The sequence below is a fragment of the Physeter macrocephalus genome, chromosome 14 (assembly GCF_002837175.3).
Source record: "Physeter macrocephalus isolate SW-GA chromosome 14, ASM283717v5, whole genome shotgun sequence".
NCBI classification, from domain to species: Eukaryota; Metazoa; Chordata; class Mammalia; order Artiodactyla; family Physeteridae; genus Physeter; species Physeter macrocephalus.
In genome coordinates, this window is record NC_041227.1 from 116,537,447 (window position 1) to 116,549,089 (window position 11,643).

At 58.3% G+C, this 11,643-nt stretch overlaps 1 protein-coding gene across 1 annotated transcript; it reads right to left on the minus strand.

Annotated features, from left to right (window-relative positions):
- On the minus strand, positions 1 to 8,362 carry LOC102995741 (keratin, type I cytoskeletal 42-like). The gene is given in 9 exon segments (XM_055090883.1): positions 1 to 966; positions 1,090 to 1,139; positions 2,139 to 2,220; positions 2,223 to 2,355; positions 2,560 to 2,685; positions 3,208 to 3,390; positions 4,754 to 4,907; positions 5,031 to 5,113; positions 7,915 to 8,362. Coding segments are annotated over 9 exon segments (1,287 nt in total). The 5' UTR covers positions 8,293 to 8,362; the 3' UTR covers positions 1 to 868.
- Between the last annotated feature and the right edge of the window lie 3,281 nt (positions 8,363 to 11,643).

Here is an 11,643-nt window from a genome sequence, read left to right on the forward strand (position 1 = left end):
TCCAGGGTCCCAGCAGGCCCAGTGGGCGGAACGTGCTCGTGTCTCAGACTGCCGATGGCTTCCACTTCCCAGACAGGCCCAGACAGCCCCTGCCAGCAGCTGAGAGAGATTCCCCAAGAGCCCAGCAGCTGCTAAGCCACCAAAGCAAGGAGGACGCCCCCCCGCCCATGCTCATATGCAGAGGGGCCACCCCACCCCACACACCCGCAAGCCCAGCAGAGCCGGTCTGGTTTCCTGGACTGGCCGTGCCACTGCCATCCCTCGCACGCTTCAGCACCCTGGACCACTTCTCCAGAAAGCCTCCTGCCCAGCCCCTCTCCCTCTGATCTTGACCTTGTACCGCCCCAGGCTGAGACAGGGAGCTGTCTATAACAGGTGTGGCTCCCCGGAAAGTCTACGGGGCTCTCCCAGGGACCAGCCACAGGCAATGGGCACCCAGGGGCTGATTCTCAGGAACTTTCCCAACCTGATGGGCTGTCCCATCCCTCAGCCCTCGAGCCTCCCGTCTCCCTCCTTCGAGCCCCAGGCCCGGATGGGGGGTGCAGAACAGGCTGGCAGGGGACAAGCAGCCCCAAACCCTCCACAAACTCTCCTTGTCCCCCCCATCCCTCAGCCCACACTTCCCTAGCCAATGACCAGACCAAACCACAGGAGGCATTGAACTTCAAGCAAAGCTTCAATTGCAGTCACTGGGGCAAACTCAGGAGGTCCCCTTGGTGAGGGGCTGTGGGAAGCAGATACGGAAAGGCAACCGCTCTTGGGCGGTGGCCCAGACCGGAACTTGGGGTGCAGCAGTAGTGTGCTGGGAGCTGCAGGCAATGGCTGCCCCTTGACCCTGGAGGCTGGGCTGTCGCAGGTAGACGGGGCCTCAGTGGGGGGAGCGATGGACCTGCTCGCGGGAGGGGACCACCTTGCCGTCCTGGACTTCCTCCACGATGGTACGCACCTGGCGGGTGGTCACCGCGGCTACGGGTGGAGGAGGAGGGAGGCACAGGCAACCTCAGGCTGGAGGCCCTCCCCAAGCCTCCCACACAGAAGGGTCCTCAGCCTCTCCCCACCCGCCCTGGGCAGGACGAGGCAGGCTCTCACCTCCCCGGGTGGGCTGAGAGACCACGGACGAGGAGTACTGGGTGGCCAGGCTGCAGGGAAAGGGGGACCTGTCAGCCCAGTGGTGTTGGTTGGGAGCCCAGCCCCCTGGGAGGAAGAGCAGCTGGGGAGGCCCCGGCCGAGGGGAGAGAGGTCCCAGCAAATCGGAGAGAAATCACAGCAGGGAGTATACGGGAAAGAATGGCAACCACAGGGTCAAAGGGCACAGGCCCAGTGGGCAGGAGTAAGGAAAGGGGATACCCCAACAGAAGGCCCAGAGGCACTTTGCGGCCAACCAGGGGTTTACAAGGAGAAGCTGAGCAAGTGGTTTCTCCATATCCTGAAGGGCCCAACAAATAAACTTAATTAAAGCAGGAGAGACTGTGGCTAGACTATAGATAGGCTTAGCCATCGTCAGAGAGCAAAAAGCTGGAATGTGCGACTAAGCATGGAGACTCCAGGACATCCTCGGCCCCTTTACACTAGGGCCCCATCACCCACCCAACTCCAGACCAGATCGCCACCCATCCCAGACAATGGGATCTCCAACCATGCCATCACTGGAACCAGAAGGCCAGGATCATTATTAACCACTTCATGTGCTAACTCAAACGTTCACGGAGTCCCGCCTGCAACCCACGCTCGCCCCCATATTCAGGCATCCAGTCCTGCTGTTTTTAGCTATAACACATCCTCTTGGTGCACCACCTCCCCTTCCCTGCCCTTCGCCTGCCTTATGGCAGGTCTTCTCTAGCCTGACGCCCTTGCTCCAGCCTCCTGACTGGTCTCCCCGACCCCACCCTCGCCCCTCGGATGCATTTCTCCCTCTGCAGCCAGAGTGAATGTTCTAAGATGTCTTGATGATCATCCTTCTCTCTGCGCAAAAGCCCCCGTGGCTCCCCACTGCCTACTCCATCAAGTGGGACCCCAGCCGGTGTTCTCAGCTTCACCTCCTGCAAACCTCCACACCTCCTCCTGCCTCGGCCGGTGCTGGCCCTCCCTGGGTGAAGCCACCCAGCCCACCGAGCAGGTGCGGGGCGCCCTCCACTCACTGGGCAACATCGCCCTCCAGCAGGCGGCGGTAGGTGGCGATCTCCTGCTCCAGTCGAGTCTTCGCGTCCAGCAGCATCTTCCCTGGCTCTGCCGCTCCAGGTCAGAGCGGAGCTCGCACAGCCGCTGCTCGATGCTGCTTATGAGCCGCTGCAGCTGGGCCAGCTGGGCCCCGCAGCGCACCTCGCTCTCTGCCAGGCTGCCCTCCAGCGACGCTTTCTGTGGGTCAAGGTGGAGGTGGCTGGGGAGACCGAGCCCCCAGAAGGGGGCCCCACGTGTGTGAGTTTGTGGGTGGGGCAGTAAGTGGGGCAGAGTGTGAGTGGCAGGCAGGGCAGGCAGTCTCTGGTTCTCCGCGTGGGGGTCCAGGAGGCGGGGCCCACTTGGAGTGACGGGTACAGGACAGGGAGTGGACAGAGGCCCTACCATGCTGAGCTGGGACCGCAGCTCGATCTCCAGGTTCTGCACGGTGCGGCGTGGCTCCGTGATCTCCGTCCGGCTGCTCGGCAGGGCCTCGGTGTTGGTGGCCACCTCAGGGTTCAGCTCCTCCGTCTGGAAGGCAGGATGGGCCCTAGGGGCTTGCGGAGGCTTGCAGAGGTGGGGCAGGGGCCTGACCTCCTAGACCTGCCGCTTCCCGGCCTCTGCGGGACCCTGGAACTTGTAGAATTCACCTTGCTCTGTGGTCGTTTGTTTCCTTACTGGACGGCAGGTACTGCTCTAGGGCAGGCCCTGGGTTTTACTCTTTTTGTGCCTGTCACTGTCCGGGCGCTGCGGTTGCTCAGTGCATGCTTACTGGGGGGCATGAGAGTCTGCATTCAAACACACACCCACCTACGAAGGCCCGGGCTGGGAGAACCCCTAGTGGGATCAGGAGACCTGGATCTGCTCCCCAGGCCACAGTGAAGGGTCGTGTGAGCGTAAGTCCTCTCTGAGCCTCACAATGTCCCCCTGAACGTGAGGGGTTGGTCCCCTGGTTTCCAAAGGTCCTTCCAGCTGGGAATCCACAGTCTGTGGACCTGTAAGTTTTCCAACATGTGCTCAGCACACAGCGCATGCACGCACATGTGCGCGCACCTGCTCACGCAGGCCACCCCCCTTGTTGAAGAACCAGCCCTCGGCGTCCTCGCGGGTCTTCTCCGTGATCTTCTCGTACTGGGCACGCATCTCGTTCAGGATGTGGCCCAGGTCCACACCGGGGGCGGCGTCCATCTCCACGTTGATCTCACCACCCACCTGGCCTCGCAGGGCGTTCACTTCCTGGGCAGACAGGGGAGCAGGAGCTCACTCAGGGCCATCCTGGGAAGAGTCCCTGGGGCTGCCTTCTCTGTCTGGGGGAGATGGGTGCAGAGGACAGACAGACACAGACAGGCCAACAGCTCCTCACCGTGAAGGTGGAGGTGGATGTCATCACGTCTCAAACATGCAGGGCTGTGGATATCAACAGTCTCCCCCAACACACACTCGCGGGGTGGACTTTGCCCGGTCCCGGTGTGTGCTGGGCCAGGAGAGATGGCAACTCCCGGTCATGGTGGGGGATGAGCCAGGACAACCTCACTCCAGCCCTGACCACCCGCCTCACCCCCCCATCACCAACCACGCAGCGCGGGCATGGGAAAAGCAGCCCCCTGTCGGTATCGGGGGAGTCAGACCTCACTAGGAAACGTGAATCTGCTGGCGGATGCAATCCCTATAACCAGTCTCAAAGCCAAGTAGAGACATTTTCCGGATTCCTGCTACTCGGGCATTAGGCTCCCTCAGCTCAGGCCAGCCCAGAAGTCGGATGGGAAGGAAGCCACAAGGTTCATTAGTCCCCCCTGCAGGGTCTTGGATCCCTATCGTTGGGTTGAGACTTGGGGTCCCTGGGAGGTGGGAGAAGTGGCAGAGTGGTGGAGTCAGGGTTGGGTGTGGATATGGCTCAGGCAGACCTGAGGGAAGACCCACCCCTGTACAGCCTTGGACAAATTCCTTAACCTCTCTGAGCCTCGGTTTCTTCACTGGTAAGGAGAAGAACTTGCTCCTTTCTCCCAGTGAGGCTGTCAGTATCAGCTGAGATAATTGCTGTGAAACACTCATAATGGGCTGGGCAGATGTTTGTGGTTGTTATGGCTATCACTATTACAATTAACCATAATAATTACCCTGCGTGTTCTTAGACTGATTCACCCATTAGATAGTTAACTGCCACCACACAGTAGGCAGTGCCTCGAGGGACAGAGAAGTATCTCTGGGGGGAAAGAGCCCTCCAGGCCTCAACCAGGGCCCAATGAGCGTCTCCCAGGGGCTTCCCTGGTGGCGCAGTGATTGCAAGTCCACCTGCCGATGCAGGGGACGCGGGGTCGTGCCCCGGTCTGGGAAGATCCCACATGCCACGGAGCGGCTGGGCCCGTGAGCCATGGCCGCTGAGCCTGCGCGTCCGGAGCCTGTGCTCCGCAACGGGAGAGGCCACAGCAGTGAGAGGCCTGCGTATCAAACAAAAAAAAGAGTCTCCCAGGGTCAGAGCCAGGAACCCACTGGAGATGGGAACTGGATGGAGAGCGTGGCCCTGGCCCAGGAAGATTCGGGGGCCCCGGCCTCGCTTGTTCTCAGGCAAGTTTCTCCTGCATTCCCGAGCTGGCCTCACCTCATGGTTCTTCCGGAGGTAGGCCAGCTCCTCCTTGAGGTTCTCAATCTGCATCTCCAGGTCAGCTCTGGCCAGGGTCAGCTCGTCCAGCACCCTGCACAGGCCGTTGATGTCGGCCTCCATGCTCATCCGCAGGTTCAGCTCCATCTCATACCTTGGCAGGGGAGCGGGGGAGGCGGGGAAGCCTGAGACATGGAGTGCCATTAGGACACCCCTGTACACACAGAAAGCCAGACCCCCACCAGCCCCCTGAGCTGTCCCCAAGGCCCAGACTCACTTGGCGTGGAAGTCATCGGCTGCCAGGCGGGCATTATCGACCTGCAGCACCAAGTTGGCATTGTCGATGGTGGCTGCCAGGATCTGGGGGACACAGTGGGCTTGGTGAGCCAGTGCCCTGGGCAGCCACAGGAAGACCTTGCAACACCCCTCCTGCAGCCCTTTGGAGAGTGGGCCAGAGTGAGGGAGATGAGGGTCCCTGTGGTCTCCTCCTCCGAGCACCCTGCTGGGGGGCTCACAAGGGGTGGAGGCATGATAGCCAGGCACAGGTAACCACGGTGCCAGGAAAGAGACCCATATGCACCCCTCTTCCACCATGAGGGTCACTGCCCAAGCTGCCTGGACCTCACTCCATCTTTCCCCAATTAAATTCACCACTAGGGCTTCCCTGGTGGCTCAGTGGTTAAGAATCCGCCTGCCAATGCAAGAGACACGGGTTCGAGCCCTGGTCCAGGAAGATCCCACATGCCGCAGAGCAACTAAGCCCGTGAGTCACAACTACTGAGCCTGCGCTCTAGAGCCTGCAAGCCACAACTACTGAGCCCACGTGCCATAATTACTGAAGCCCGTGCGCCTAGAGCCTGTGCTCTGCAACAAGAGAAGCCACCACAATGAGAAGCCCGCGCACCGCAACAGGGTAGCCCCAGCTTGCCACAACTAGAGAAAGCTGGCGCACAACAACGAAGACCCAATGCAGCCAAATAAATAAATAAATAAATAAATAAATAAATAAAATAAATTCACCTCTAGGCTCAGTTGCCACCTCCTCCAGGAAGCCCTCTTCGATTCCCCATCTGGGTCCTTCTTCCCCATCATACCTCCTCTCGGCCCATCTCTCTTACACAGTACTTCTCCCAAGTGCAACGTTTTTCTGTGACTTTTTTGTGTGTTTTTTTCTCTCCTCCGCTGGACTCTGAGCTCCAGAGGAACAAGGCCCTGTCTCACGTCTGTCTCCTTCAGTTTGGAATCCCCAGCCCTGAGTACAGTGCCTGGCCGAGAGTCAGCCCCCAGGAAACATTAGTTTAATTAAACGATTAATTAAATAATTAATAATGTTATGGCTGGCCCCAGGTCAAACCTAGGGCAAGGTTTTTCTTTTCCCACAGGGTCATCTGGGAGGTTTAAATGACAACAGGGAAGGGACAGGCTCTGGAAGGAGCAGAGGGTTCGTTATTATTACTGCTGCTGTCGTTATTGTTGGGAGAAATACCCAAGAGAGGCTCTAGTCAAAGGCCATGGGGCTGGGGGGAGGGGGAGGCCCCTCCACACTGCCCAGAGGAAGCAGAGGGGAGGTCGCAGTGGAGGTGGCAGATGAGCTGAGTAGAATCTGGAATTTTTTAAGGCTGAGGGCTGAAGTATAAAGCTGTAAGAGGGGGCAGCCCCAGTAAACTCATCCTGGGCCTCAGAGCCTGCTCGTGGCCCTAAGCTCTGAAAAGTCACCCTGAGTCAGGCTCTGCTTCCAGACTGAACCCAAGAGCCAGTCTGACTGAACCCGCCCCAGGGCCTCACTAGGCCCATCAGCAACCTGCAGACTGGGCCCCCATCCACCTCCCTGCTTAGGAGGCTGATTGGGTCCAGCGAGGGGGCAGTGGCTAAAAACCGCTGAGGGGCAGTGACTCAGAAGCCTGGTGCGCAGTGCACTGGGGGCTGGCGGTGAGGAGCTAGCTGACCCCGAAGCTCAGGGACACTGACTCGCCAGGGCTCCCCTGAGTTCCCTGCTGCCCAGATCAACCCCAGTATCTGATCTGGCACTCCCAGTAGCTCTGCTTCCAGTGGGCAATTGCAGGAGTTCCCTTCCGGGTCTGGGTCCCGGGCAGGAGCAGGCAAAGCCCCTCGGAGGGCAGCAGGCCTGGTTCTCCACCAGGAAACTGAGTGCGCTGACCCCGGGCCAGCCAGCCCCCAGCCCGGCTCTCCCCAAGCCCAGCTCTTGCACCTCTTTGACCTCTCTCCTGCCTCTGGAGGCTGCAGCCCTGTAGGTCCCTCCAGGGGCAAGGTTTGCACAAAAGACCCAGGTGCCGTGTTTACAGAATGCCAAAGTCATGTTCACAGAGATCATAGTGTGTGTGTGTGTGTGTGTGTGTGTGTGTGTGTATTTGTGTGTGTGTGTGTGTGTGTGTGTGTGTGTGTGTGTGTGTGTGTGTGTTGTCTCCTCCATCAGACTAAGTTAGCGAAATATCTCCCCTTGGAAGCTTCCAGACTGAGTGGGAAGACACAGCTCCTTTCCTCAGGGACCACCCCCCCCAACTGCTCTTAGGGATCCCCAGAGTGACCATCATGGAAGGAGTGAGGAGGACCAACAATGAAAGCAGCTGTGAGAACATGTCAGACTCAGTGAAATCAGCCCAATGAACAGAGCATAGACTGAACCTCAAAGTACGGAAGGGACCCCCAGATCCAAGGATAAAAGGCAAGTGCCGTGCATCCAGGAGGACTGCCTGGAGGAGGTGAGGCAGGCGGGGGGAGAGCAAACTCAAAGGGGAATGGGATAGTGAGAAGGAGACATTGAGCCTCATCTCCCAGCAGCCACACCAAACTCGTTCCCACATCTTTGCCTTTGTCCACACTGATCTCTATACTTGGAATGCCATCTGCCACCCTCAATCAAGGTTCTGAAGCCTTCCCTGCCCACTCCTCTATCACCCACCCAAAATACCCTCCCCCAGAAAGGAGGAACTCCAAACAGCCTCCCAACGTGGGATGTCCTCCAGGCCTGGGACCAGTGACTGGTACAGGGCTGGGTTCCAGAGCAAGTGAGAGAGTGAGTGAATGAATGAATGGGCGAGGGATGGAGACCTAGGCTGGAGGAGAAATGTTGGCAAAGGTCCAAAGTTGGGATGGTGTGAGTCAGAAGCAGGTGCTAAGGACAGAGGGCAGGGAGCGCCCACCTTGCTCCACAGGTCCTCAATGGTCTTGATGTAGTGGCTGTAGTCGAGGGTGGGCCCGGGGCCCTGCTTCTTGTACCAGTTGTGGATCTTCACCTCCAGCTCGGCATTAGCCTCCTCCAGAGCACGCACCTTGCCCAGGTAGGAGGCCAGGCAGTCGTTGAGGTTCTGCATGGTCTCCTTCTCACTGCCCCCCAGCAGGGCGTCTGCCACCCCAAAGCTGGAGCCAAAGCCCCCACCCAGGCTGCAGAAGCAGCCCCTGCCATAGCTGCCCCCCGTGCCCACGGAGAAGTGGGACGAGGACACAGACATGTTGCCAGAGCTGCTGGCTCCCAGGAGGCTGGGGGACCAGCAGGCACCCCCAACACAGATGGAAGACATCGAGAGAAACCCCTGCCACCGGGCACACACAGGCCCTTGACAGAGCTGGAGGTGGAAAGCCGGTGGATGCTGGTGGTAGGGGCGGCCATGGTGTCCACAAGTCAGGCGCTTGTCTCCTCCATCAGACTAAGTTAGCGAAATATCTCCCCTTGGAAGCTTCCAGACTGAGTGGGAAGACACAGCTCCTTTCCTCAGGGACCACCCCCCCCAACTGCTCTTAGGGATCCCCAGAGTGACCATCATGGAAGGAGTGAGGAGGACCAACAATGAAAGCAGCTGTGAGAACATGTCAGACTCAGTGAAATCAGCCCAATGAACAGAGCATAGACTGAACCTCAAAGTACGGAAGGGACCCCCAGATCCAAGGATAAAAGGCAAGTGCCGTGCATCCAGGAGGACTGCCTGGAGGAGGTGAGGCAGGCGGGGGGAGAGCAAACTCAAAGGGGAATGGGATAGTGAGAAGGAGACATTGAGCCTCATCTCCCAGCAGCCACACCAAACTCGTTCCCACATCTTTGCCTTTGTCCACACTGATCTCTATACTTGGAATGCCATCTGCCACCCTCAATCAAGGTTCTGAAGCCTTCCCTGCCCACTCCTCTATCACCCACCCAAAATACCCTCCCCCAGAAAGGAGGAACTCCAAACAGCCTCCCAACGTGGGATGTCCTCCAGGCCTGGGACCAGTGACTGGTACAGGGCTGGGTTCCAGAGCAAGTGAGAGAGTGAGTGAATGAATGAATGGGCGAGGGATGGAGACCTAGGCTGGAGGAGAAATGTTGGCAAAGGTCCAAAGTTGGGATGGTGTGAGTCAGAAGCAGGTGCTAAGGACAGAGGGCAGGGAGCGCCCACCTTGCTCCACAGGTCCTCAATGGTCTTGATGTAGTGGCTGTAGTCGAGGGTGGGCCCGGGGCCCTGCTTCTTGTACCAGTTGTGGATCTTCACCTCCAGCTCGGCATTAGCCTCCTCCAGAGCACGCACCTTGTCCAGGTAGGAGGCCAGGCAGTCGTTGAGGTTCTGCATGGTCTCCTTCTCACTGCCCCCCAGCAGGGCGTCTGCCACCCCAAAGCTGGAGCCAAAGCCCCCACCCAGGCTGCAGAAGCAGCCCCTGCCATAGCTGCCCCCCGTGCCCACGGAGAAGTGGGACGAGGACACAGACATGTTGCCAGAGCTGCTGGCTCCCAGGAGGCTGGGGGACCAGCAGGCACCCCCAACACAGATGGAAGACATCGAGAGAAACCCCTGCCACCGGGCACACACAGGCCCTTGACAGAGCTGGAGGTGGAAAGCCGGTGGATGCTGGTGGTAGGGGCGGCCATGGTGTCCACAAGTCAGGCGCAGGGTCTGGTTTGCACAGAGACCCCAGGTAGCCCTTTATAGCCAGGCTAAAGGGCAGCTGGGTCCCTGGCTCTTGAAGTCAGAGCCAAAACCCCAGCCGTGTAATTTGTCTCTGTACCAGTCGCCCAGGGCCCGGGGCTCAGGCTGGACACACCGAGGGCATCCCGACCCTGGACTGGCCACAACGGCTTCTTAGCAGCCCATTGTCTGTTAGACAAAGGTGGTATTGGAGCCGCAACCCCGGGGTAGGGTGATCCTCCATTCTCAGCCACAATTAGGTGGCTGAGCTCGTTCTTGGGGAGAGTCCGGAGAACCCAGCCCTGGGAGCCAGAAAGGGCCTGGAACAAGGCTCCACAGGCCCAGAGCCTGGGGCTGGTCTGGCCCCACACCCAGCACTCTTGGGTCCCAGGGAGAGGGTGGAGAGATGCGGGGGACACCCTCCCCTACCCCGTACAATGTGGCCCTGAGGGAGCCTCCCAGGCTGGGCGGGGGCGCGAATCAGCCTCTGACCTGAGGGAGCCCCCCAGGTCTCTTGGGATTATTCCAAGTCTGTGGGAGGAGACGTAGCCCCTGGCCTGGGGGCTGCCCTATCTGAGGGGAATAGTCACAGCCACTGACCTGAGGGAGCTTTGGATCCAAACCTTTCAGTAAGTCAGTTCAACAGCCTCAGTTGCCTCATTTGCAAAATGGGGTAATTCCTGCCTCCCAGGGTCTTTGAGGGAATCTGGAGAGATGGTTGACATCAGTCAAGCTGGGGCTGAGGGGGAGAAGGAAGTAGAGGGTTAGGGTGACCCCTCTTGCTCACACACACACACACCCGCAGTACCTGAGGGAAGACACTCCCAAGGGGCCCCCAGAGGAGATGCAGGGCGCAGGAGAAGCAGGACCTGTGTGGCAGGTACCCCTCCACGGAGCTGTGCCCTGGGGAAGTGTGGCCTCTGCGAGGACAAAGCACAATCCCACATCCTGGCGGCTGGTACCCGCCGACGCCCAGCCAGGAGATTACCAGCCTTAATTGCTTCAGTGCTAATGATTTATGTGCTGCCAGTACCCCAGCGTCTGCACCGGGCCTGTCTGAATGGGGAGCTTCCAGGGGCGGGGAGGCCTTCCGGCCAGGCAGGGGCGGAGGGAGACGCGTGGGTGGCCTGGGCTCTCGGGCCACACACAGGGAAAGAAAGTGAGTGCCCTCGCATGCAAGGGTGTCTCTTTGCTTGGAGAGTGGGGACTCCACAAGCTACTGTGAGAGAGGGGACAACCTGATTGACTTCATCCTGCTCCCACCCCGCCTGCAAAGTCTGGGGGTTCTCAGGGTTCCTGGGGGCACAGAGGGGGCTCAAAGTCAAGGCTAGGGAGCAAGGTCAGAACACCGGGGCTCTTCCATGAGGCCAGACACCAGGGAGGACTTCCTCCTACTCCAGGACAGTCTTGGGGAAGGGAACCAATAGAACTGGGGTCCAATCTTGAGAACAAAAAACGGAGCTGGAGGAATCAGGCTCCCTGACTTCAGACTATACTACAAAGCTACAGTAATCAAGACAGTATGGTACTGGCACAAAAACAGAAATATAAATCAATGGAACAGGATAGAAAGCCCAGAGATAAACCCACACACATATGGTCACCTTATCTTTGATAAAGGAGGGAAGGATATACAGTGGAGAAAAGACAGCCTCTTCAATAAGTGGTGCTGGGAAAACTGGACAGCTACATGTAAAAGTATGAAATTAGAACAATCCCTAACACCACACACAAGAATAAACTCAAAATGGGTTAAAGACCTAAATGTAAGGCCAGACACTATCAAACTCTTAGAGGAAAACATAGGCAGAACACTCTATGGCATAAATCACAGCAGGATCCTTTTGGACCCATCTCCTAGAGAAATGCAAATAAAAACAAAAAAAAACAAATGGGACCTAATGAAACTTAAAAGCTTTTGCACAGCAAAGGATACCATAAACAAGACCAAAAGACAACCCTCAGAACGAGAGAAAATATTTGCAAATGAAGCAA